Source organism: Paralichthys olivaceus, chromosome 1, assembly GCF_024713975.1.
Source record: "Paralichthys olivaceus isolate ysfri-2021 chromosome 1, ASM2471397v2, whole genome shotgun sequence".
NCBI lineage: Eukaryota > Metazoa > Chordata > Actinopteri > Pleuronectiformes > Paralichthyidae > Paralichthys > Paralichthys olivaceus.
In genome coordinates, this window is record NC_091093.1 from 8540184 (window position 1) to 8567526 (window position 27343).

At 41.8% G+C, this 27343-nt stretch overlaps 1 protein-coding gene across 3 annotated transcripts in view; it reads right to left on the reverse strand.

Moving 5' to 3' along the window:
* The window catches only part of LOC109624781 (transcription initiation factor TFIID subunit 4-like), an 86000-nt gene that overhangs the window by 39864 nt on the left and 18793 nt on the right, over positions 1-27343 (reverse strand). For all 3 annotated transcript variants that reach the window (XM_069511530.1, XM_069511413.1, XM_020079689.2), the window contains 6 exons: positions 25199-25274; positions 23933-24047; positions 16352-16521; positions 10815-10945; positions 6452-6577; positions 2242-2298 (listed from right to left, as the gene is read on the reverse strand). In XM_069511530.1, the coding sequence (XP_069367631.1) occupies positions 2242-2298; positions 6452-6577; positions 10815-10945; positions 16352-16521; positions 23933-24047; positions 25199-25274 (675 nt within the window). The remainder of the gene's footprint in view (positions 1-2241; positions 2299-6451; positions 6578-10814; positions 10946-16351; positions 16522-23932; positions 24048-25198; positions 25275-27343) is intronic.

The window sequence follows — 27343 nt, forward strand, 5'->3', positions numbered from 1 at the left end:
AAAGAGGTGAGGGAGGGTGGAAACGGCGTTGTGTTGTGTGTGTGGGTAGGCGGAGGGGGGCAGTTGTGGGTGGGTTGCGAGTCCTTATCTCTATCTAGCGGGAGAAAGCGTTACATAAAGTAACAATTTCCAAACCACCTTCTTAAAATTTCAGCTGAAAATGAAAATGTGCAGAAGTGCACATGCAGTGTCTCCTTGCGAGGCGCTAATCTGGCCGTATCCAGATGACGAGCGGACTGCCACTTAACAGGGAGGAGATCCACTTTGATCACTTGGCCCCTGGGGCGAACCTATCGTGCTGCCTATTACGCAGCTTCATTTGCATATGTGGGGCTTATGGGTAAGCTGAGATCTAGTGTGAATGTTTTAAACTGCAGCGAGTCTCTCTGTTGCTAGAAAGAAATGTCCGGGAGAGGAGCAGAGAAAAGACGCAACGCTGCCAAGTAGCCAGAGGTAAGAGAAGTGTACTTGTCACTTGAAGGTTACAAGTTCAGCACCACAGACTGTTAGAGAAAAGTCTCAAATTTAAATACTTTGGCCAAACAAAAACAAGGAATTGCCCTTCAGCAAGGCATTTACAGTTACCCCTTAATATACAGTAAATGGCTGAGTGGCCGACATTAAAAGACAATGGGGGGCTGAAAACTGTAGAACTGTGAGGAAATAAATTACAACATTAGTGCAGACCTGCTCAGTAAACATAACCTGGATGAGCCTTATTTTAAAAAGCGCAAGTGGCTGAGATGAAACCACATCTGGTATTTCAGTTCTACATCAACAACAGGTGAATGGTGCTTGTTTTATCCCCCTGCCTATACAGACTGCTTTATGAAGGCTCCACACAATCCTCTTGATCCTTGTTAGTGAGCCAAGGACTACAAGCACCCGTGAAGTTATTCTGGAGTAAACAAAGAAAAAACAAATGCAAACTTCCACTGTGACAGAACTATTTCATTTGCGTAAACAACATTAACCAACCACTGAAAAACGAATGGTCTACTTTCTGAGATCCACTGGGAATTTCATTATATACAAGACCTGCTCTTGAAACAAGGATGATGTGGCACCACACAAGCAAGAGTAGAGCACTACTTCAGATGAAACAGTTGCCAGTTTGCAATGCTACGTGATGTGCCCCGGCCTATTACTTGGAAAAGGAAATAAGTCTTTTTATACCTTTTTACTTTGTTGTGGTAAAAGTTAATGCTGAGCATGGATTGGTGCATCTGAAACCCTCATTCTCCATACAATTTTATGCAACACATGTATTTCTGCATTTGGACTTTGACGCATTTAAGCCACAATGTGTTGTTGTACCAAGTTAAAACAACCAATGTGTATGAGAGATGTGCCAAAGTGACTAATGTTGAATAAAGTTAGATCCATACTTCTACATTTTTGTTTGAAAGGGCATCAACTCTGCTACGGAGACGCCTGAGGTCCACACGCTAAAAATGGGAAGTTTGGAAACATTCTTGGCCCCATTTTAGTTTTAAAAACTCCAGGGCTACATTTTAATCTGGACAGGCAGAAACAGAGATGCTTGGAAACAATGACGTAGACACTCTACGGTCAAGGCATATAGCCTTCGCTGATTTGTCAGGCTCCTATAACGTGACCCCTTTCCAAAGGAAAACGACCGGCATTAGCTTCAGCTACCAGTGTAGAATACAACGTGGAAGATCTTTTACATGCGTTGCTGACCTCGTTGTCTTTGCGAACAGCTGTTATGCATTTTAACAATAATACAACTGATTACATGTGCAGGAGAAAAGCAATCGCAAATGCTTCCTACGTTCTACGGCTCTCACATGCCCATTGTGTGTGGTCACGGGATATTTGTTTTTCAGGTGTTTGGACTGGGGTTTAAACGCTTGTGTCTGACAAAAACCTAGTAGTATGGATGTAGCCTAAAGCTACAAAGGCCACTCCTGTTACCCGTGTATAGCATTCTCCTGATAGCAAATCTATCAATTAATCAGTTAGTCAAAATTCAAACTGGATTTGGGTGAAGAGGCTCAAATAGAAGTGGAAAAGAAAAAAGGAGGGGTGGAGGAAATGCAGAGTCTCTTTAGTGCGCAGAAAATCATTTTACACACATGGGCATCAATCGGCGCAAATTATTCCTCAAACTTTTTAAGTCCGACTTTAAATGGCATTACATATGTAGCGAGGCATGAAAAATTAATACGCTGGAGTGTCGGGGAAATGTCAAGGGTAATGATCTCCGCAGCAGCTTACCTCCTTAGCTTTCTGTTTCAGTCGAGCTTGCTCTGGGTCCTCTTGCCTGGAGCGACTCTGTGGAGTAAAAGGGGGGGGGGGGACACAGGTTAACAGCTGGTTTAGGGGAGCCCACCCCACCGCCACCACCGCCGCCCCCTTCATTCGCCACTCATCTGTTGCTGCTGCAGCAAAAATAGTGCAAAATGGGAACAGGATACAGAGGTGTCAAGGACATCGTATTTGAATTCAGAGAAGTGCAATGGAGCGCCCCCCGGGGGGCGGTGGCCTTTAAACCCGCTCCAGATCCAGCCCTAAATAAGCCGCTGGAGGGGGATTCTAATCAAAAGAGGTTATTAAAAATTCTGCACGAGCCAGCACACACACACAGTCACACACATACAGACACACACACAGGGCAAAGGATGTTGGTGAGTATCAGTGGCAGTGGCTGAGTGTGTGTATATGTGTGTGTCACACTGGCTACCCATTACTGTGTGTGTGTGCATGTGTGTGTGTGTGTGTGTGTGTGTGTGTGTGTGTGTGTGTGTGTGTGTGTGTGTGTGTGTGTGTGTGTGAGTGCATGTCCCTGGCGTAACAACACAGCACTTCTATTTTAATCAGCAGCCAAGATCTGGGTGGATGTACTTGTCCCTGGGAATCCTTCACCACAGCTAAATGTACATGTACGGCTGACCACTGCAGGCATTATGGCGGATTAGGCTCGTGCACACTAAGTGAACGCAGTTACTTTGTGAATTTGGACATAATCTGTGTAGTTATGTTTTTGCTGGATTAGTCAGAATTAGGTCAGGTGCATGAAACCCCTCTAACACTTTCGTGCACACATATCCTTGTTCACGGATACATCTCAAGTGGTGTATCATGTATGCAGATATGTGAAGAATATGTGAGAGGATAATACCATAATTTGATACCAATATTTTACAACACACTCTATGTGTCAGACAGTTAAAAATCAGTTTTAGTTTTATAAATAATTTCTTTAGCCCCCGATATGAATCAAATCAATCAATCAAGTCTGGTGTAGGGCCGCCCCCCCTTCTCCTGACTGTCCTGTGCACTAAGGGCTGCTCTTCCTGCTAATTGCCTTTAAATATATCAGGCGGTTCACGTACTGGTCGGTATCTCAAATAAGACTAATGTGTTTGCCCTCCGGTCGGCCGGAGCATCCCTCAAGATCTGAGTCATATTTGAAATGGACAGCGGAGTGGAGGGGAGGTGCTGCTATGAGGGGAGGAGGAGAGAAGAAGACTGAGAGGATTATTTTCGTGGGTTTCTTATTCAAGAGGTCAAATAAGCAGCCGCTTGATCGGTGGAGAGAGGCCGGCAGGGAGGTGGGAGGCGGCGGCACAGAGGAGTGGGAGGGGCTGGTACAGATGGACTGTTTACAAAGGGCAGCGGTGCCACTGGCGAGCTTTACATCTCCTCTGTCAGCTGCCCTGGTTTTCCCACTTACAGGAGAGAAAAGAGGGGGGGGGGGGGGGGGTAGACACTGACAAGCTTTGCTGGGTTTGGGTGCAGTGTACTGTACTGAAATAATGAAGAAAAACTCCTCACTCAAGTACGCAGCCCTCCACAATGATGATGACCATATTCCAGGAGTCTTTTTGGGATGAGGTACAACTTTTGTTTTAAGTCAACCAGTTTTGTCTATTTTTACTTTGCAGAGTGATTTCCTTGCGTCGCCCAGAATGATTCATGGAAACCAACAGAGGGTTGCACCTGTTTCATCTAGTTGTGGGAAAGAGTAAAGTTTATTTTTCATTTGTTAGTATCCCCAAATAGAATTTGGATCTGTACCAAATTATGCCAACTCATAAATATCAGTCCCCTAAACATGTTAGATTTTTTTAAGATCCATGAATTATTCTCTGAGAAATCAACAAGACTGTGAAAAAACATCTTGCTATGTTAGTAAAACAAAAATCCTGGATCTGCACCAGTTCTTCCATGACCTATACTACATCCTTCTACCAAGTTTTGTGGAACTTCATCCAGTATTTTTTGTGTAATCTTTCTTACAAAACAAACAAACAAAAAGAGATTAAAACTATGTGTAGTAATTCAACAGATACAATGAATATATGTACTTACATATAATAATGTGGAGAAGTCAGAAAAAGATTGAGCGCACAGTGTTAAATCATAGAAATGTTACTTGCATGTTGTCAGGCAGTGTGTTGGTGTAATACACTTAACACTCATCAGGCAAAAATTTGCTTTCCAAACTTCTCCTTGACCCGAAACGCCATGGCAACAGGAGCCAAAAAGCCACAGACACGGCTCTGAGGTGAAGTCAGACTATCCTCATGGAGGCTTGGGCAATGCAAATAGCCCTGTGGTGAGCCCTTCCTGCAGGAACTTGGCTAAATTTGCAAAAGTTCTCCACTAATCCTGTTAATAAAGAAAGCTCTTCATGGTAAAAAAAAAAAGAAGGATTACACTGTTCAGCCATACATAACTGAAACCTTACAGAAGGAAATAAAAAAAGCTACACCATTCCTTTTTAACAAGAAACATTACAGTGTTGTTTCCTGATGTGATTTCTCCTAAAAGAATAAACAGACAGGTCATGAGGTCCGGTGGCCAACGTTCATCAACTAGGCCATTTTCTAATATCCTGCATGGCAGGACCGGAGCATAATAATGCAATTAAGACGGTGAGGTGTGCAGCAATGAGAATCCTTACTGTGGGACATTGGCTCCATTCAAAATTAATTAAATTAACCTAGCTTTCTGCTAATGTTGTACTGCGGGGCATTTTCATTTAGAAAAGATTCTCTTGCTCTTTTTATTTTTGGTCTGTGGTGATCTTTTCCAATTTTAAGACCTCTTTTTTACTGATAAACAAATGTCTCAGAATGCAAAGGACTGAGATCATTATAGTGGACAGGTAATAATGCAAAGATGCTGTTTGAAATACGTGGTTTTAATACTGTCTTATAAAGCTTGTGCATGCTCTCCATTTGTTTACTGCATTATTTTGTGTATTAATAAGCTTTGTGTATCAATGATCAATATATAAATGAAAACCTCTCAACAATTGATTATATTTTCTAAAGAGTTTTTTATGTGCTTGAAAAAGATTATAGTGTACAGTATAGTGTATAAAACAGCAAAAAGCTGGATCCAAGAAAACAAGTGACCATGATTTCTGAGGATTGTAGATTTATATTAGATATTCGACCTTGCTCTATTCCAGACGTCTTAAATAACTCACTGACTTAGCAGCTGCTGCTAACTGATGAGATGATGACTGACATTCCATTTCACTTATTGCCCAACTAATTATAAGTCCATACAATAGCCTTCACCACCATTGAGGGTGCAGTGAAAAGCATTGCATGTAGACTGTGTTTTAAGATGAAGCTCACTTACTACCACCAAGTATCTATCCTCTTCTTCCCCACCCTTCCAACTTTAACAAGGTTTGGGGAAATGATGCATCGTTGATAAAATGAAGATATTTTTTTCAAGAGACGTTCTGACACCAGCACCAGAAATGCCTCAAAGTTCTCAATTTTAAAAATATTTTTCCAATATATTTGGCATTAAAGAGGTATTCCTGAAATATTCAGCAAAGGTCAGCTTACGATGGGAAAAACAACTCTGGCTTTTGTCAACAGATGTTCAGATCTGCTGCGATGGAAACATAGCAAATGGGTGAATGTGCAAATTAGGCAAGGCAATGTTTTGCATCCACCAAAACTGGAATGATGCAGTTTTCCTTTCTATTAAATAGACTTGCCAGTTCACTCAGGACCAGATGTTAAGGACAATATAAGGAAGAGCGTGTGCGCTCATAGATAGATGGACAAATCTGGACTCTTTTTAAAACAGATGAGCTGTCAAGGCTGTGTGATAGAGGGATGTTTTGCAGGTTGTACGTGGGGCTGGGTGAGTGTGCGGCCAGTGCATGGGAGTTGCGTATAGTGCATGACCCAGCCCCCCACCCCCCTCCTTGCTGTGTCCAGGGAGGAAGAGCCAGGACAGAGGAGCCCTGGGGCCAGGAGCCTGGGAGGACACAGGGAGGTCACTTCATCCACTGGTGTCACACTCTAATTCATCTGTCAGGGCCTGCGCAGGAGCAACATGCACACATACACACACACCAGTACACAAGCACACTGTTGCATGGGGACATAACAAGTCTCTCTCATACAAACACACACACACACAGCAGGATGGTGAGGTGACAATAACTTACTTTAGCGGCTTTCAACAGGATCTCTCTTTCCTGCTCGTCCTTCCTCTGCTTCTCGATTCTCTCCAGCTGCTCGAAGAAGCGGAGCTGAGAGCGAACGTCTGCAGACTGCTCGTAGCACTCATCATCCTGACAGGCAGATAGAGAGAACATCACTGCAACGCTAACAGTTGGAGAAAAAAAAAAAAGCTCAGAGTCCCGTTCAGTGGCTGCTTCTGAGGTTTTTTTTTAAACTTTTAGTTTAAGAAGTTTAAGAAAGCTTTTATTCCATCTATACACAGTGAACAATTAAGAAACAATTAAGAAAACCTATTGTAAAAATATCAGGTTTGACAGAAAGAACAGCGGAGTAGATGAATATTTGCTCGATATCAGTGACAGAAGATTTGGACAATGATTTGACATCATCAGTCATGTGATTCACACTAGTCTAAATGTTATGTTATGTAGAAATAATAATGATCGGAATCCACTTTTAGTCTCACAACTTTAATATATGAATATCAGAATTCTGAATAGTTGATGGATAAACATTTATGATAAGAAGTTAAGTTTACAACTACCTAGCAATTATTTTTGTATCTTTTCTTTTTTATATCTTTTCTATTTCATATCGATTAGCCCCTGGGTCTTTTCCTGATTAACTGATTCAAAATATACTTGTGCAGACACACTTCTGTTTTGTATCTACACACAATGTTCATCTTTCTTAGTGTGACTTCACAATTTAAATATGTTTAACAGGTTTAATGTCTTTTCAAAAACAACTTCTGCTTTACAGGTTTACAAATGTTGATTTACAACTATAAATATCTTATGAACATTACTTTAGAAGCTTTTTTTTTGACAATCATTTTACTCTTTTCAAATAAATAGACACAAATGTAAAAGTACCACATTATCTTGGGTAAAAGTTAATTAGCAAGTAAAAGTAAGAACTTTTTAAAAATATACTTCAAGTATTAAAAATACCTGCAGAGTATTTCCTATTCCCTAATGCAACCGTCCACTGCATCATTAACTGTATCTACAGTATATCTTGTCTGATACAAGAATAATAGACTCAGAAACAGACGCACATTAATAAAGAATTCTGCGGACGATGCTGCTGAAAACATTTACTTGTCATTCATTGACGGCTGAGGGTCGGCAGTGGCCTCTTCATCCATCAATTCAGTTTAGATGTGTCTGCACTAGTGATGCTTCTGCTGCAGTTACCTGCCCACTCTGATTGGATCAACGGACCAATTATATTATCTACTTATTGATTACTTTATAATGTATGAAAAAACTTTGAAAATGTGATGCAATGCTTTGTAAAACAAGCAGTACACAGTACAGATATTTGCTGGAAGTGAAAAACACCTCAAAATAATCTACTTAAGTACAGTAACTAGGTAAAGATACTCTTTATTATAAAGAGCACATGTGGTTTAACTGTGGGACACGGGCTGAGTGGAACATCCCCAGTCTGAACACATCACCAGCCGATCACTAACTTTTCCTATTTACCGACGACGCATCTCTTTGCATGTGGAGCATCACCTCCCACTTGGGAGAAGGCAAGGCAAATGTAAAAGCAACTTTTGTAGGTCATCAAAAGTTAATAGGATAATTGCCTATTTCACGTATTTGTGTGTGTATGTCTCCTACGCATCTCTGTTCTCCTCTTGCACTTGATTTCTATATCAATCTCTTTTCTAGCAGCATGTGTGTGTGTCAGGTCTGTGTGGATGAGAGAAGCTGGGTGGCACAGAACACAAAGACACATCAGAGGAGTCTCATCGCCAGCACCCCTCCAACCCCCCTCTCTCCCCCCCCTCTCTCTCTCATCCAGTCTCCCCCCTCTTTGTTGCAGCGCTGAGCTCGCACTCTTGCCGTAGATCCTGCCGCCGCTGCCGAAGCCCGGTTGCTCTTTAAGGCCGCTTGTCTTTTGGTCTTTTTCTCTCTCTCTCTCTTTTTTTCCGCTGATGTCAACAGAGTGGCTTCACAGAGCTCCGTGTCTCCCTCACGCACACACACCTCATTTACAAAACCACAAAAGAGGAAAAGAACGAACAGAAGGAAGAAGAAGAAGCACAAAACAAGATGGGGACAGCTGTAGCGATTCTCTTCCTCCCTCCTCCTCCTCATCCTCCCCCTCCTCCCGCTTTAGCATCAGGGAAAAACACATTTTCAAAGTTTACCCCCAGTTCTCCCAACAACGTCAAGATTTAAGCTTGGAGTTGAGATGGATACGCACTTTAATGCACGCCAATTAAATGTGGTTATATAGTTACATTCAAGAGCCATGAGAGATAAAGCCACCGATAATGAGAAAAGTGCGCGGGTGTACACAGGCGCGACTCAGAAGTACTTTCATTCCTCAAGTTTTGACTGACTGACTGAAAAGTCTGAGCTCACCTGGTTATCAACTTAAGAGTAAAGACAATCTCTCATATTAACTCTTATGTGTTGTGTGAACAGTGGATTTCATGCCACTGTGTTTTTGTGTGTGAACATTGGAGCATAAAACTGTGTCCATATTCCAGTTTACGTATTTATGCATCTGTCTGCTTCACTGCAATAAAGTTTCTTTTCCAACTCGAGCGACTTAACTTCCCCTTTGAGTTTTAATCCAATATTTACTGTATATTTTCTTACATAAATATCTGCTGTATGCAAATGGCTGCTCGCCACACATTTTTCACAATAACAGATTCATATTTTCACTTCTTTGGTTATTTTATGCCTTTATATTATAACAGCCTCAGTAAAGGTGGCACCAGAACTGGTGAGAGTAGAGGAATAACACACACATGCCATTGACTGCATATAAAGACGGACAACATGTTCGCTCCCCAAAAGTGAGGCTAAAACATCTTGATCACCCCCTGGAGGCTAGCTGCAGCATAGGTCGTGAACCCTGCGTTCTCCATGTTAGTGGGTGGGACATGCATCAAACTTAAAAGTACACGTCAGATAAACTTCTCCTCTAGGATGGTTTTTGTCATAACGATTTATGTTTAAGTTTTTCTGGTAAGATTGGTTTTAATATGTTGTCTGATGCTATAACATCATGATTAACAGCTGAGACTGACTTATGATTGGTCGAATGAGTGTATCGGCAGGATTTTGATATTGCGACTCCACTCTACGGTCACTACTCTTCAGAGTCTGTCTCAAAATAACGTAATCGGGGCAACATGGCAGCACCTGTTTTCCCGATGACACTCACCAGCACAGCACTGGCTTTACAAATGAGTCATGCACATGAAAGTGAGCATGTTGGCTTTCTAAGAGGGAGTTTCCAGGATTTTGGAAGTAGAAACATAAATCACAAGTGTTGTTGATGGTGTTTCTTTACAAAAGTTGGTTAAAAAACGATGGTTGTGTTTATATGATCTAATCAATTTCTAATGAATCCCAGCTAATTCATTTGTTCCAAGTTATGTTTTGAATGCAACCCACATGCTGTGGCTGCAGTGACACCACATTTTCACAGATGTGTTTACTGCTGCTCGCAATCTGACCCTGTTCAATCGGATTGAAACTTGACCTGCCAGTTTTACAAAGACAAGGAAACACATCTTTTTTATTATTTCATTGTTGATTATATTATCACATAGCAAAATAGTACAGGCAGAACATAAGGGGATGCTGATTATCTGCAGTGAGCTCGAGGGTTTTAACTGAGGGTAAAGGTAAGTCCTCTCCATTCATTCCAATGGAAACAACACAATTAGTGGACTCTGCCAAGCAAAGTAAATCTATGAAAGTTTTTCGCATTAAATTCAACTTTGGTGCAGTTTGACCCATTAATTGTGCCGTTGACCTGCTATGGCCCCCTGCTGGATTGCAAGACACAGCCTGTGTGCTTGTACACAGTTGTGTGAAAATGTTTAGAAGTGATAGCCGAAGTGTGCAACCATCAGCTTTATGCAAGCTTAAGGAGTAAGGTGTAGAGCAGGCAGATATTTAATTCCAATGTGGATATGACGTGTTTTTGTTTGCAGTACATTTACACTGACATCGACCCTTATCACCAAAAGCTCTCGTATCTTTCCAAGTGGATATTTGTATTACTTAAGGTTTTTTCAGTTATGGGTCTGTGTTAGAATCATCATCAACAAGTCCACTCCATCGCTTTGAATTTTTCCTTCTGTATTCTCACATGGGCTCACTCAGACATTTTCAGGGCTGTCAAGAAAAGTTCTGATAAATGTCCGGGACAACTGATTTAGACATTTGCGTTCTAACATTCAGCCCTTCTAGAAATTTTCAGGAAAATATTTGGATTTCATGTCAGTGCATGTCTGAAAGTGTGTGTGTGTGTATGTGTGTGTGTTTGTGTCTGTATGTGCATGTGTGTACACATTCATCCTACCTTACAGGAGTCCAGTCGGTGCTGTGCGATCGTCGAAACTTTTTCTACCACGGTGCGAAGTCGCGACTGTGTGGCGTGCGAGATGAATGTCACTGCCTCCATGGGGACCTCTGTGACTCCGAACTTCTTAGCTGTGAAGGACACGCAAACACACACACACACATTTAGGACAAGACAACACTTTTGAGATCAGTACATCATTAGTTTTGACACTCTCTCATGTAACAGGTTCAGTTAGTGCTCTTTGTTTCTCATACTGATTGTGTCATGATTGAAACAGTGATCTTCTTCTTTACGATCTGCAAGTTTTATTACATCTGTCCTCACTTTTGATTTCCTGAAGGAATAAAGAGGTTGTACATGACTGTTTTATTATTTTCTCTCTTGCTTTCACAATTTGCCTTTCAGAGAAAAACAACAACTAAGCAGGTAGAAGGTAATTGTTTTTGAGAGCCACACACACGCACACGCAAATACAACTCATAAAAACAAACCGACAGAATACAACGGCCGTCATTCAGTACCTCCAGTCATACACACTTACTGTACTCATACACACATTCACCGAGAGAAACTGTCTGGATTATTGTGTGCAATTAACTCCTAGAAATAGGACTCATCACACAGAAATGTTAATTTGTTTCACAGTCTTAGTGCAAATTCCAAAGTGGCTTTACAAGCTGAGCTCCTTTGAGTGTGTAAACGACATTGACCATCTCTTTTTGCGAGGAGAAGGATAATTTAGTTTCCTTGGAGCAAAACTCATCTGAAGTCATAACAAAAGAGAGGAGGACAGACTTTGGTAGGGTTACTATCTGTTTCCAACTTCCTTTTAAATTATTCCATTAACATAATTTTCTCTCTGGCACCCTTTTAAGTAAACCACACCAATTATTTAAATCAGCTGAACAATACATATACTCCTCACCAGCTCCAGCTTTGAAATAGATGGAGGGAGCCCTGTTAGCCTTATAATTGCAGTGGCAATACAAGTAGCAATGTCACAAGGTCAAAGAAAAACACTAATAGGCCTGCCTCTTTCAAAAATAAGATCTTTCAGGGACATTAATATTTCAGAGAAAGTTTAAGAGAATTTAACCAGAGACGGGCACATTTCTGTGAGCAAAAAACACATTCTTCAACATGCAACGATACAAATCATTATCATCCACCCTGAAAAAAACAGGCAGTAACAGCTAGAAACCGACTAATGAGCTGGACAGCTTTAATATTGAGTGTAATTCATACTAGAAAGAGAGAAAAGAAGAAGAATTACATTCATCAAAGGCTGAACATCTCCGGTTATGAAGTGTTTTTTAACAGTGAATGTTTGCAAGTTATCACACTAAACTATATTAAACCTGTTATACCTGCTGAACATCAGCTTGTTAGCACTGCCATTGTGACCATGTTAGAACAATGATCTTTGTAAATATAAAAACCAAAATGCATTTTTAACAAGGGCAGAGGAAAACAATCTGATATTTCGAGAATTAAGTTGTCATTTTAAGAGACTAAAGCTACGTGTCATTTGAGAGGGGAAATATCAAAGATCTTCCTGTCTGCGTTACAATGAGGGATCTTGTTAAGGTATAAATTAGTAAACATTTCAAAAAGAACAAATAAAAAACCCTTTCATAAATACCAGGACTGTGAAAAGATTGTAGAACAAACTGTCTATTCTGAAGAATGAACCACATAGAGATAAAGGAAGATGGTAGGTCGATGTATATTTGCTGCATGGTAGCTTGAACAGTGTTGTTAAATAATGTTAAAAACCACAATACATTATTAAACAGTATCTGTCTGCCCATCATTTCCAACACAATCATGGAGATCTGCAACAATCTGCATTGAGTCTTGATAACTTGAATATTTATCTAGTATAGAACTGACTGGTATCCATAGCAACAAGGGTCCCCCTGAAGAGCAGCTGGCAGTAAACATGGAAAAGGTCCTGAATGAGCTGTCTGAATGAGTGTCTGTCCATAATACCTTTAACTATGTGATTCTTAAAGTAGCTTTCATTGCTGCTTTTGATATAACTTTCACTGAGCGCTTTAAGCTCTGCCCGCAGTCGTATAATAGCTAAAGACCCTGAGATAACTGAGCTCCACTTGGGGGCACCTACTTTCTCTCATCCACATCAATCAACTCACCTTTTCCTTACAGGTCCTGACCTTCATCCCTCCTGACCACGGCAAATTTATCAACTGCACGTCAGGAGTCAAGGTCCAATAAAGCCACAAGGACCACGCTTCATGTTCAAAAAGCCGAAATGCCAAAGCCCCGAGTCATATCTTTGTTCCAGTTCACACCCATCTTACTGAAAATGTGCTTCACACGATGCCAAGAATAAAACAGCTCTTTCTCTGAGCAAACGAAATTAGATAAATGGCTCACAGCAGAAACCACATACACCCAGAGCGAAGGTGATTGACGTGATCATAAGATTTCTCCAGAAGTCAAAACACATGTCGACCTACAGACAGAGTAGGAGGAAAAAGCTGAACCAATTAGACCCTGTTCAGAAATGGTATTGAGATCTGACATAAAAGAGATCTGATCCGAGGTTCGGCTGTTCACAACTGAATGTGTATCCTGTGATCATGCGTGATCAGATTTCTCTTCCCTGCTCTATTTGCAAATAATCACGACTGTTTACAGATGTGTCCAACAACAATGTTGGTGTGTTGGTGAATGAATGTGCACAGTTATGAAGAAAGATTTTACTAATATAGGAAAAGTATCAGTATGTGACAGTCAGTGTTGATATTGATGCGTTGACTCCAAACAAATCAATGTATGGACAATAAGAAGCATAAAATGATGTTTATACTGTAGCAGGTCAGAGGACATCAGCTGAGTAGTTGATCCTTCATATGTGGCCCAGAACGGACCTGAAGACACATTCAGGACGCATTTGGGTGCATTCAGACCTGAACTTAGCATAGATCCCTTGTGATCGGATCACCCTGGACGGATGTAACCACCAGGGGAAACAGAGTAGACGCCTCCTCACAGGGCATGATGAGTCACTGAATGGTCTGATGAGTATGAAATTGATGTGCTGTGGCCGGTCACCAGATCTGAACCCAACTGAACACCTATGGGTGGGCAGACAGCATCCTCCATCACAATCATCCAAACATCAAATGTGGGAGCATCTTCTTGAAGAAGGGTGTTTCATTCTGCCAGTGCAGCTCCAGAGATTTGAAGAATCTGTGTCAAGTCACATTAAAGCCATTCTGGCATCACAGGTTGACCCAACACCTTACTAAGACATTTAAATCTGTCAACCACCTGTATGAGGACTTATCAAATGCTAATGACCCCTAGTTGATCCTTAACCTGAAGTTTCATAACCAGACGATGCTCCGTTCAAGCTCCCTGCCAGCGCTCCCAAGCAACCTGAGCAATTTGATTCCTCCCCCAGTCCCTGCAAGGCAATATTCCTTACATTCATTTAAAACGCTATGTCAACCAAAGCATTTGTATATGATATGGTTTTCAAACCCTACATTTACTGTTTATATTTTTAGCTTCATAAATTTGATTTGGCTTGATTTGCCAACAGGAACTGTATTCTAGATTCAATAGCGAAAAAAGACCAAACAAAGGATGCAAAAACCAAAAAGGTTGCAAATTGAGCAGTGATTTGAAAACAAAAATCAAAAGAATAATAATTATTATTATTTTCAATGCTATTATTTCCTTGTATCAATCAGTTGTGCTATGAAGATATATTTAAGATGATTTTAACTACATTTTCCCCATATGGATTTCTAGCAGCATTAACAACCTGTGTTTTATCTGTCTCCTTGTGTTTGCACTTTAAGTTTATGTAATCAGCCCAAGTGTGTGTGTTGTGAACTTAAAGGTACCAGTGGAGTTTTTTCTAGAGCACTCCAGCTGTGCCTGTGTTCTGGTTCCTAAAATGAAGGGGTGAAGTGCTGTTTCACCTCACAACCTCAAGGACAAGCCATGAGCATCATGAGGGGATGGGGGGTTACAGGTTTGGGAGAGGAGGGTGGCACAAGGATGTTTGTTTGGAGGGGATAAAATAAGAGAGGAGGAGAAACAAGATGCATAAGAAGAGGCAGCAAACATCCTCTCCTGGAATCAGAATTTTAAAAAAGGTCGGGTGAAGAATGGGCAATCAGGAAGTCTCAACTGATTTAAGAATAAAAAAGGAAATAGAGATGAATAAAAAGTGAACTGTTATGTCCTATGATTTAATACCTGAGTTAAAAGAAGAAGACACAGGACCAGCCCTTTACAGGGCACAAAGTGGGCAGGAGAGGTCAGAGTGAAGATGTAGAGCAGGGTGGTCAGCGCTTAATGAGAAGGCAGAGAGGAGTGAAACTAGGTGGCCAGTAAAGAGGAGCAGCACTTTCTGATTGAGTGGAGCTGGCAGGCCGGGGGAGCCTCCCTCGGACTGCTGTCAGCTGGGAGCGCAGAGAGGCCAATCACTGACACAACAAAGCTGCACAAGTGCCACTTCCCCAGCAGGGGGCGCCCTAGCCTCCTGCCCTGCATCATGCTGCGCGCCCCCCCCCCCAAGGAAAGATTTATATCTTTAAACAACCCCTCTGCCCCAAGGTGACGGGATAACAACCACGCCACGAGTCCATATAACGAAACATGACCTCCAGGTCTCCGTGCTACACTGAGGATACTTTAATTGAGATGAAACGAGATGAGGGCGCTAGACTCCCCGTCACGTGGAATTACGCTGTGTTTTTTGATCTGATGCACAGGAGCGAAATGCTAGGCACAGGTTTATTTTGAGTAATAACGCTCATTATCCATTTTCACAGGTTTCACTATGCAGTGAGAGCCTAAAGTATGTTTCAAGTAATAAATATGACTGCCAGTAGCAAAGAGAAGTAATGAAGACACTGTTATTATCATGTGATCATGGAAGAAAAAAAAGCCAAGATCTTTCCGCCCGCATCGATTAGCACGTGCAACACCGTGTGCTACCAGAGTGTCAAGACCCACTAAAAAGAAATTTCACTGCCATGTCTCATTCCTCTAAACTCTGTTCCTTTAGTCCAGAGGACAATCTGACAGCCAGCCTTCAAAAGACAAACCCATAAAGTATTTATATGTGTGCCTGGGGTCCAGTCAGTTCAGACAGCCACTGAAGAATTCATTAAAGGAGGTGAAAGAATTGTTAAGCGTTATCAAATTTAAACCGAGGCCAAACAAGAAAAGGCTCGGCTCGAGCCACTGATGGAGAGAAAATCAAAATGATGACACTATAAACACAGAAACAACATGTTCCTCACACAAAAGACAACAGATCGGGATTTCATCACTGCTGCAGCCTGGGTGTATTTAGCGCTGGATTGTTGTTTGTTTCCACAGTGGGACGGTGGAGGAGAAATTGAGATGACATTAAGATTCTTCCTGTCGCTGTAATAACCACATTGTTTTCTGAGAGGCCAGCTTTCAATAACTGCAGCTAAGATCTCTTGGGGTTATATGTTGAAGATTTACATTAATCAATTGGCAATGTAGATATTTCTCACCTGTTTCCAGTATTCGTCGGTGCAGCAGTCCCGGATGGAGAAAGGCCTCGTCTTTACATGAGCGGATCTTAGTTCCCACTAGCTCCGAGTTGGTGGCGAGTATTCTAGCGCTCTCCTCGTTCAGGTTCACCCCGGCCATGGACGCCACATCATTGATGTCATCATCATCCCTGAAACATGAGAGTAAGATACATACAATGAAAAGCATGACTTAATAGAACAAAATACATTATAAAGCCACCCACATAGGGCAAGGTCTTTGTGTAGTAAGCCTTTTGTTGGTGTTCGGTCAGTTTTCGCACAAATCGTCTACAAACCTCAACAGAAAAATATGGTACATTTGATGTCACTAGAGATTTTGGATCATGCAACAATACATTTCAAGGCAGAATTGCAGTTGCAGTTCAGGAGCCAGGGTAAGGCAGGGACACTTTTCCACTGGTCAAAAACACCCACTAACACCCATTAAGATCTGGATTTCGTCTACAATGGGAATGGATTCAATCTGTATTCACTCAAGGGTCAAATTACTCTGCGGTTCCTGCTCGATCGGCAGTGATGGACTAAAGACACCCTTATGAACATGTTAAGTTGGCAAGACAACGAGGTGAGAGAGCACCTGTTTTTAGTGCATTTGTGTTGTTAAACATGAAGCACCGGGGGGGAAAACAGAAGCAAACTCCTCTACAAGTAACTGGAAAGGAGTCAATCGCCTTTTTTAAGCAAGTTTACCTACATTTAAAAACCTGCATATACCTGGTAATTTTGGTGTAAAAGAAGTATTAGACTCTTACTGGTTGGTCCATCTACACTGTCTCCTTCTGTCCTCATTAGCAGAAACAAATTGTCATCACAATTCTTAAGAAAACAGGAAACAATGTGCATCCACAAAAGGTGCATTTGTGCTCTTAATTTGTCTTAGTCAATAGGATTTATCCATAGAAAAAGAATTCCGAATTTGGTTTGGGCATGGAGCAACATTGAGCTTTGTACTCAAACCATTACTTCACATCAGTATTCACGTCCTGAAATTATCATAATAAATATTCCTTTAGAAAATGTGTTGGATATCTTTGTATTCATGAATGTGTTCTTGGATGAAGTTGTCCATTGGTTTTGTTACAGTGGGCTTGGCTTTGACCATAATGGCACAAAATACCCATTCCAGGGTCTATTTGTGTCAACACTCGCAGAGGCAGGGAGATGAAGAGCGTTTGGATGCAGCGAGGATGCTCCAGAGGATTGGCACTGAGCTGTGATGAATCAAACTATACACTAATGTCAGCAAATTCTATTTACGCACTGCTGTGCTACACTTAATGTATTTTCTTGATACGCTGGTCATTTCTCACAGACATAATGTTGACTTTATAATGTTTGCATATTAGCGGAGAACAGGGAAAACATGCAGAAACTGTGATTGGGTCGTCGCATTTGAGAGTCAACAAGGTCCGCTCACCCTTTAAAGGCAGGGACTTTCTGTGGGAGCTGTCACAAAGACAAATTCCTGCGCAATTATTGTACTTGGCAAGTAATGGTTCCGATTCTGGCCTGAATTAACAGAATGATGATGTGTCATGCTTACAGGACTGGCCCAGAGCGGGCAGCGGCTTTTCTGAGTGGCTCTGACGGAGGGAACAAAGAACCACAGAACACACACAGAGTGGCCTCTCGCCACTCACTGGCTCACCTCCACAGTCATTTGCGTCCATGCCACCGTGGTGGTTGCGACAGAGCATGTGCATGTGATGCTCGGGTTTTAGTGTGTGTGCATGTGCACGGTGCGGGGGCCCTGAGTTCTTTTCGAGCGCCCGAGTGCAGACACACACTGTCAGCCAACTCCACCCATGCCGAGGCCCTCCTGCTCCTTGGTGCGGCCGCAGAGAGCCGATATGAAACTTGACACCACGGCAGGAGGTTGACAAAGACGATTAGAGCAGCTCTGTGAACCTTGCACACCTCTACATTCTCTCCTCTATTCCTCCCTCTCTTCCACCACTCGGTGTAATTATGACTTGACTTCACAGAGAGAATCTACACAACAACACAAGCATGGATACATAGGATTATACCCCTTGCTGCACCTCAGGCTGTGCAACTTTCTTCATCACGTCCTCATGGATAACTTGACCTGTCCTGGAATGAAACAGGCCTGAGGCTGTGTTCACTCAGGCAAAAAAAAGCTGCTCCTTCCACAGCTTAAAACTGCCTCGATGGATAATGTGCATTAAGGAAAGTGATTGATTACATAAGATCCCTTAAAACTAAAGCAGTAATATCATTATCTATGTGATACTGAATCGACACAGAGCTGTGTAACAGCAGCAAAAATTACCATATAATGTAACACCTCAGTTTTTCTGAAACGAATGCAACAGCACATTCACTTTACAGAAATACAACAGGAAGTGTCTGCATTTCTTTAAAGATATGCAAATCTCCCCAGGTTTGAGCAGATAAACAAAAATACTTCACAGTTTCTATTGAACACAACATCTGCCTCTTTTTGAGACATATACTCTTGTGTGCCATAAAAAGCTCATTAAACGAGTTGAGTATCCGAATATAAAAATATTTTGAAAATTATAATATATGAATAATTATACTAACTGTACTATTCACATACATTCAAATGTTTCTATTATAAGTAATTTCTCTTCTCACATGACCTGCTTGGTCCATAGACTGTAAATAAAGATGGAAGACAAGACAGCTCCCAAAAAGTGAAGCCGAAGCATTGCTATCACCTCCTGTTGGCTGGCTGCAGTATACGTTATGAACCCTTTCTCCTCCATGTAAGTGGATGGGGCTAGAATCAAACTAAAAAAACTAAATACACATTAAGTAGATTTTTCTCAACTAGAATTGCACTCAGAAGAATGCATACCTCTGCCAAGGCCCAACATTTGCTTTATGAAACGTCATTTAAGTCGCTAGATCTGTATTCTTATTTGGATCTGCACCAAAATTGCACACACTAATTAATATCAGTCCCCTGAATGTGCCAGATTTCTTTTAATCAAAATACATGAATTATTCTATGAGAAATTAATTGAAAATGTTGAAAATGCCACATCTCGCAATGTTAGAAAAAGTGAAATATAAAAAAGTAAAAAAAGGATTCCTGGATTCCTTCCCTGATCATGATCCGTACAAAAATTCAGTGGGTTCTCTCCTAATCCATCCTGCATCCTTCCACCAAGTTTCATGGAAATCAGCAGAGTAGTTCTTCCATAATCATCAAAAATTAAATTAAACAAACTCAGATGAAAACATAACCTGATATATAACCCCATCTATATCTGTCCAGACCAATAATGCTTATGATGAACTGTATGTAAGAAGACTTTGAACAAATCAAATGAAAGATATTAAATGTATTTTTCCATTAAATCAATAAGCATATGAATTCTAATATAACCTGGTTTTGCAAGGTCAAAATAATATTCACCTTTGACCAATACATTCTAATCAGCTCATCCTAAAGTCAGAGTAAACTTTTGTGCAAAATTTGAAGAAATTCCCTCAAGGCGTTCCTGAGATGTTCAGTTAATGAGAACGGGATGGTAGGACGGACAAACTGAAACCATAATCCCTCCAGCCCAGACTGCTGCCAGTGTGAAGGAAATAAACAACACAATAAAATGTACTGAATATTTGTTTAGTTTTCTTGTTGTTATTTCAGTTAAACCAAGATGTCAGCATGAAGGTCACTGTATTAAATAGTCTGTATAGCTAACATGAAGCCCGAGAAGTAGTCCTCTTTTTACTTGGAAGCAGCAAAATAAATACATTCCCGAGATGAAACTACGTGTTGCTTGATTTTCACTAATAAGAATTTACAGTGTTCATTTACAGTATACAGAAATTACAGTAGTCTGCAGTAATATAGAGAAAAACACAATAGCATGGGACCCTAAGCCCTCCACCAGAACACTGGTAATATTATATGCATAACATTTTTTTCTTGGACGGTCTGATTTCTTGGAGTATTCGTGATCACTCAAATCAAATAAGAATGCCGAAGACAGGTCTGATATTAAAAGGAGGGAATGAGATCTGAAATGCAAAATATTCCTGACTATACCTCTGCACTAATAAAGCAGAAATGTAATTAGCTTGCACAGAAAGCAAAAGAGCTGCAGTCTGGGTTGGCCCGAGGACATGGAGCCGGCAGTCACATGAATACATATGCATGTCGTTTCCATATCAAGACTGTGTCTCAGCGAGGGCACGCCATAGGTGGTGGGGAGGACCGCACTGTTGTGTGTGTAAGCGTGTGGATAGATGGAGGTGTATACAGATCTCAGGCAACCCCCCCATCATTCCCGCTTCAACACCACCATCACCACCACACCCCCACCCCTGTGGGTAAAGGTCTCTCTGCCCAGGCAGGGGGCCCCTGATTGATCTCTGTGACTAACACCCAGGCCATGCAGGCTTGTTGTGCCCACACCGAGAGACATGGACCCACTGAAGGAGAATTTTCCACGGATCAGCCTGGGGTCCACTGGCCGGTGACGGGATATGTGCTCATGACCCAAATGGAGGAGAGCACTGGTGGCAGTGGTGGCACAAGAGGAATCAATAAAATACTAGACGTGGAATAAAATCGAAATCACGACTGTTCGCTGTCCTGGCTCTCAAAATGATGGAACGAGCTCCCCATTGACATCAGAAAGTCTACACATTTTCTGCCGCAGGCTAAAGGCACATCTCTTCTGACTACACCTTGGTTAAGAAGATGACGTCTGATAGCCATCGTCAACTCTGGTGTTTATACAAAAACAATAAATTAAGTTTAGTTGCATTTACGTGTAGTTTGGCCTTTTTGAAGCAGATTGTACTCACTTGTTTCTTGTTGTTCTGGGTTTGTTCCCTCATGGTTGATTCACTGATTGTAATTCGCTTTAGATAAAAGCGTCAGCTAAATGAAATGTAATGTAATGAACAAGTTACTGTTTTGAATTCAATTCAAAACAAATGATTAAAAAAACAACAGGATGAAGCTGATGTTCTGATGAAGGCATATACAAAAAATATCTTGGTTTAACATGGTCACTCAATAACTTGTGCTGCATTAACATTTCAGTCTCAGCATTGTTTCTTTTGTGGATTCTTGGAACACCCAGTCTCAACATAATCTAATCTTGTGGCTGCCGTGTTTCCAAGTCTCTGCATCAACAATTTTTGGACAGTCACTTTTATGTCCTAATTGAGTCAAATGTATTTATAAAGCCCCCTTTTTTGCAAAACAGGCACATCACATAGCAATTAACAGAGCAACAAAGGATGTAACCACAAAGAGAGAACGCACTCCCTTTGCTGGTAAATGATGGGAAAGGGCTGGTGGACTGCTACATCCACTTTGGTGAACAGAAACTTTTGTTTCTTAGTTTGCATGCGTAACGGCGTGTGTGTCTTTTCCACGTGAATGTGCAAGTGTTTGTGTGTTAACGTGCACAGATGTGTGTCCAGCATGTAAGACAGAGCTGGATTTTAGAGGCAGAGGCTGAGCACGGAGGTTGGCAGAGGGCTGAGGGCCTCGGCTGGCTCGCCTGTGATTACAGCGGATGTTGAGTGTTTACAGAGAATTGAGGAGGGGAGGAGGGGGGGTTGCACAGAGACAGCTGCTTTCACTCTGTACTGTAAACTACACACAAACACACACACACACTGACACAAGCACTTACACAGACGGCTGTAGCTGTACTGGAAACCCCATAAGCCCTGCAGTGCGTGTGTGTGTGTGTGTGTGTGTGTGTGTGTGTGTGTGTGTGTGTGTGTGTGTGTGTGTGTGGTGTGTGTGTGTGTGTGTGTGTGTTTGTTCTACAGCTGGCCCGCTGGGACCAGTGGCTCAGAGTGACAGCCACATACACACACATCAGTCCCTAACTACAGTTGTACACCCTCATTGCAGGCTGGGTGGGAGAGAGCTGGTAGAATCTGACCAGTCCAGCCAGTGGATTTTCTTTTTCTTTTCTTTCCTATTCTTTGATTTTGTTTTCATCTTCTCTTATTCTATTCTTTATCTTTGTTTTTAAATGTGCTTTGCAAATAATAATGATTGATGATTTGATTAGATTTATTTATACAGTCACTTTAACATTTTGCGATATTCTCTTCCTCTGCATCTCAAACCTTGTTGCTATGCGAGTACGTCTCCACATTTTGTTAAAAAGACTTTAAGAATAAATCTGACCTGACTTAAGCATGTGTTGGCCTTTTTTACTTTCACACTTTTTGTAATGGCACCCAACACATCGCCTCGTAACACTGGACTCTGTTCCAACATGTTTATATCCTCAGGAAAGAACAACAGCAAACTATAAACAGTGTGGGGAAGCTAAGAGGCTTCAGACGCCAGGAGCCAACTGAGGTGCAACCTTAACAAAGAGTTTGCAGCACATACCAAGAATAAAACGCCACCATTTTTGTAACAGTAATGTTGAACAATGAGTGAAGATAAATCTTCACAGAGGTCCATCTCTCATTAAAATCAATGTCAGGTTCAACAACCTCTCATTTGACTTAAAACTGTATGGTTGAAGTTCAAACTACCCGCATGACAAAAATGTGGATGCAGGCAAACATGTTGCTGAGTGCAGAGCAGGTTAACTTGACCTGGACAGACGGGGAAAAAAATGCAACAAAATGTCAGTGGCGTGTTCCTCCTGTGACAGTGGTGCTGTGCGTTATTGGACTTACATTGAAACCAGTGCTTTTGTGTGAACGTGGAGGGCCACTGTAATCACCGCAGGGGGGAAAAGGTCGTCAGCAACAAGCGAGCCTGACAGCTTAATTACCAACGCAGCTAAAGATTTATCGGTTTATCAATCAGAGCCCCAGGCGCTGCCTTTCCCCTCAGGAGGTGGGAGCCATTACCATGAACCCGTTGGCCCATGTGACCCAGACTCTTCTTACCCCAGCCCGGTCATACCGGGGCAACACAAAGGAGGAGAGGCGCATACATACTGTAAACCTATATTATACATACTTACATACAAGTATGTAAATGCAGCACACACACACAGACAAACATAAATGCACAAACACTCATACTAACATGGACCACAAAGGCCAGCATGTGGGCGATGAACCTTTTATGTTTTGAGACAAAAGCCCAGATGAAGCAGAGACAAGACCAGAGAGAGAAAGAAAGCGTAGCTGCGGGCTAAATACCGTATGTTTGACTTCACTAAAAGGTATTTTCAGAACCACATCCAGAAATTCCAGCCATCTGGACACAATTAACTTATTGCTAAATTAAGATTTAGCTCATTTCTAATCCTGTCCATGAGTTGTGACACTGACACAAGGAGGGCAATGCTGAGGGAGATCTATTGGCTGGCAGTGTGTTGCTATGTGGTGGGCACAGAGAGAGAGGACCACCGATCAACCAGCCGGGCGGGCAGGCGGCCAGGTGGCTGGGCAGGCAACTGGGATAAACACTCACAGCCTTAGCTGAGAGTGTAGCCTGTAGTCATGCCGAGGCATCTTAGTGAAATGCTGCCACCATGTGATGGCTGCTGGGAACAACAGTTACTGTGTCGCTGGGTCTCCTGGAGAGTGGAGTTGTACCTGAAAGAGCCTCCTCCGGGGTCGTTGAGCTTGTTTTTCTGATTCCCAGAGATCTGAACGGCCAAGCCCATGGGACTTTTCCCCGCTTGGATGACGACTCCCTTCCCCATTGTGCCTGATAAGAACAAATAAAAAACAAAAAAGAAAACACTAAGCAAAACAGGAAGGGAGTAATGTTATCATTGAAATGTCCCTTTCTATCACTGTCAAATATCCTCCTGTCTAACGACTACCTTCGACCATCTCTGTCTTCCTCGCAGGCGTAGATTGAGGGGGGAGGGGGGGGGGAGAGTGGTACTGTCGCTCTCCCCAGGTTGGTGCGGAGAGCGTCGCTCTGTCAATATCACTGCGCTTCACCGGCTCTCCTTACACTCCTAAACCGCATCCTGCTCCGAGACACGTTTTCCAGAGAGGCACAAGGACTGCCAGAGTGAATTTAAACTTGATTTTAACAGGCATGTTCCTCGCCAAGAGGCAAAGAAAAGTATTTTTAGAACTATCCCCGCATTCCAATTTATGGGCATAAAACAACCTACAGATTCTTCACTGCAGGCAATCTTGGGGATGGGGGGAAGATCAAATTTGTATGCACCTCCGATCACACACACACATGCACGCAAGCGTGCACACACATCCACAAACAGGTACAAACATATTACACACACGAACACACACCACCTGAGAACACACAGCTCTCTTAGGGGAGTGTTACGCCCGGTTGGTGTTGGGGGCGATATTTGTGGGCTTCTGTGGGATGAGTGTTTGTGAATCAGTGTGAGTAAGCAGCAGCACAAATGTTTGAGAAGGCTTTATAACCAGACAGGAGAAAAAACACCTGTTCTCTTTGTGGCTCCTGCCTGTTTACACATCTTACAGGCCGACTGAGAGGACATTTAGAGCTGTGCTAGTAGTTATCTTCTGTTTAACCTTTATCACTGGCTTTTTATTTCACCAGAACATCAAGCCGAGTTTGAAAACATTGAAAAACCTGTCTGAGAACGCAGCCTCAATGAGGAATGTAAGAGAAAATGGGCTGGCCAGAAATAAAAGAGTGTGAGTCAGATGACTGAAGCTCAAACTTTCCAAAAACATGTGCAGAAGTCTTTGTTCGGTCTTTTTTGTCTTTGACTGAACGCATTAGGTTTTTGCACAATAAAAAAAAAAAAAAAAACGAACGCCCAAAACAAAAATGGCAAATAGTATACGTGTGAGTGACTTCAGGAGATTCAATCAAAAGTGGCTGGAAAGGGCCTGCAGATGTCCTACCTTGTGCTCTGACAGACTGTGTGATCACCACAGGCATCCGCACCTGGCCACCGACAGCGCCCGCTGTCTTGATCCCCTGAGGAAGCGGGGAAATAAAGAAATAAAGAAATAAACTGAAAACAGAGATTATGTACTTGGCTATAGCTTTTCAAAGGATGAAACAATTTGAAAATGAGAGCGGAGATGAGAAAGAATGAAATTGCACGCCTGCTCGACAACTGCTCCATTTTTTTTCTCACAATCTCCAAGAGAAATTGTTCAAGGAAAAAAACCAACTATCGAACCCACTTAGAGATCCAAGGACAAGCTGGTCAAGAGCCACTTGAGTTTGAACAGTGTGCATATTTTCATTCTACTCTAACATAGGAAAGATAGGAGAATTAGATGCAGAATGAATCAGGGATGATGAAATCTACACTGGCGATCTCTGCACACTGTGCTCAGAATCAGATCCATTTAATTGCACAAGGAGGATGTATGTCTGTCACTGTTTGTGACCTACATTTGTGTGCATTTCCAGATAAGACAAAGGCAATAGGAAGTCATGGCAGCAGTGGAAAAGTAGTTTAGTTGAAGAAGAAGAAGTAGTAGAAGTAGAAGAAGGAGCAGAGGGGGGTGAAGGGGCCGCGCTGGGCTATTAGAGTCACTTCCTTCCTTGGTAGCAGCTATAGGCCGGGCCTCGGGCTCAGCCATCCATTCCTACCAGTTTGCTTCTTGCTGCATATTTTTCAGCCTTGTTTTCCATTCCCTGACACATGCTATATTACTGTTCAAGCTACTGAAAAAAAAGACAGGGGCCATTTTTCCCAGAGATCCACTTCAGGGGCCTGTGAGAATGGAAAGGAGAGGGGAGGAAAACACATTCAGCACAGGCAGAGATAGCACCTGTGGCCAGCCGGCGACACAGTTAAGAGAGGGGGGGGAATGTTCTGGGAATCAGGGGGTAAATGGTAACACTAAAGCTAAACCCACTGTTTGTAACATTTTCCTGCTTTTAAACATTAATCATAAGAGTGAAATTAAATGCAAGGTGTTTTCTTAAATACAGCAAAAAAAATTTGAATGATTGCAAACATTGGTTACACACTGGTGAGACTGTTAGTGTGCGTAACGCTCCAACAGGACACTGCTTCTTTAATTAAACTCAGTATTTGGTCTAAGAAGAGCACGTTCATTCTGGGTAAAGTTGTATTTGCTTTTGCTGTAAAGTCATTACTCAGATTTCCCACAAAACCCAGGGTGAGAGAGGAGACCCTGTCTATTGAAAGTAATCATAGTATATATGTACAGGCATGTATTGTGTATGTGTCACGATTTATGAAACAACATTTGACAGAAATATGTGTAAACACTGTAACATATTTGTGACTAATAATCAACGGCTGCACTTCTATATTTTGCCTTATGAGGTTGTTCGAGGTCAGGGCTATCCGATAAGCACAAACCTTGATGGAAGGTTGTGGTATGGGTCAGAGAAGAAGCCATTGAATCTTGGTGCAGAGCCAGATCAGGGTACGGATCAAGGTTTGTTCTTTTTTTACTTTCTTCAACATCACGAGATGGGATGTATTTCAACATTTAATTTATTTTTCAGAAAATAATAGAAGAATAATAAGAAAGAATAATTCTCATGATGTTTTCACTAGTTCGTTTCATCTAAATTGTATGAGTTGTAGTTTTCTTTACCCTAGAAAAGTCCCTTTACATTTCAATAAAGATATTCACATCGAGGGGACCCTCTCTACGGAGGCCGCCATGTTTTTTACATTAGTCCAGACTGGACAAACTAAACACCTTTGAGTTTTTATGACAACTGAAGCTACCACTGATTCTTTTTCACTTTTGGAAGGGGAGGGTGAGGTGAGGGGTGTTCAGCTGCAACGTGCAATTTCAACACTAGATATCACAAAATTCTACACACTGTACCTTTAATAGTATGCAGTTTATGTATTATAAATGTTCATTTAAATGTCATTAAAATATGTTTTAGCTTTATTCAGATAATCAAAGATAACTATTTAATTCACGATTAAACAATTAAAAAAATGTTTTGTTCATCTCCTGTTGGGTAGAGGCATGTACTCTGCTGAGTTCCATTCTAGTTTTGTTTTTCTTTTGTTTAGTTTTCATGAGTAAAGCACTAAA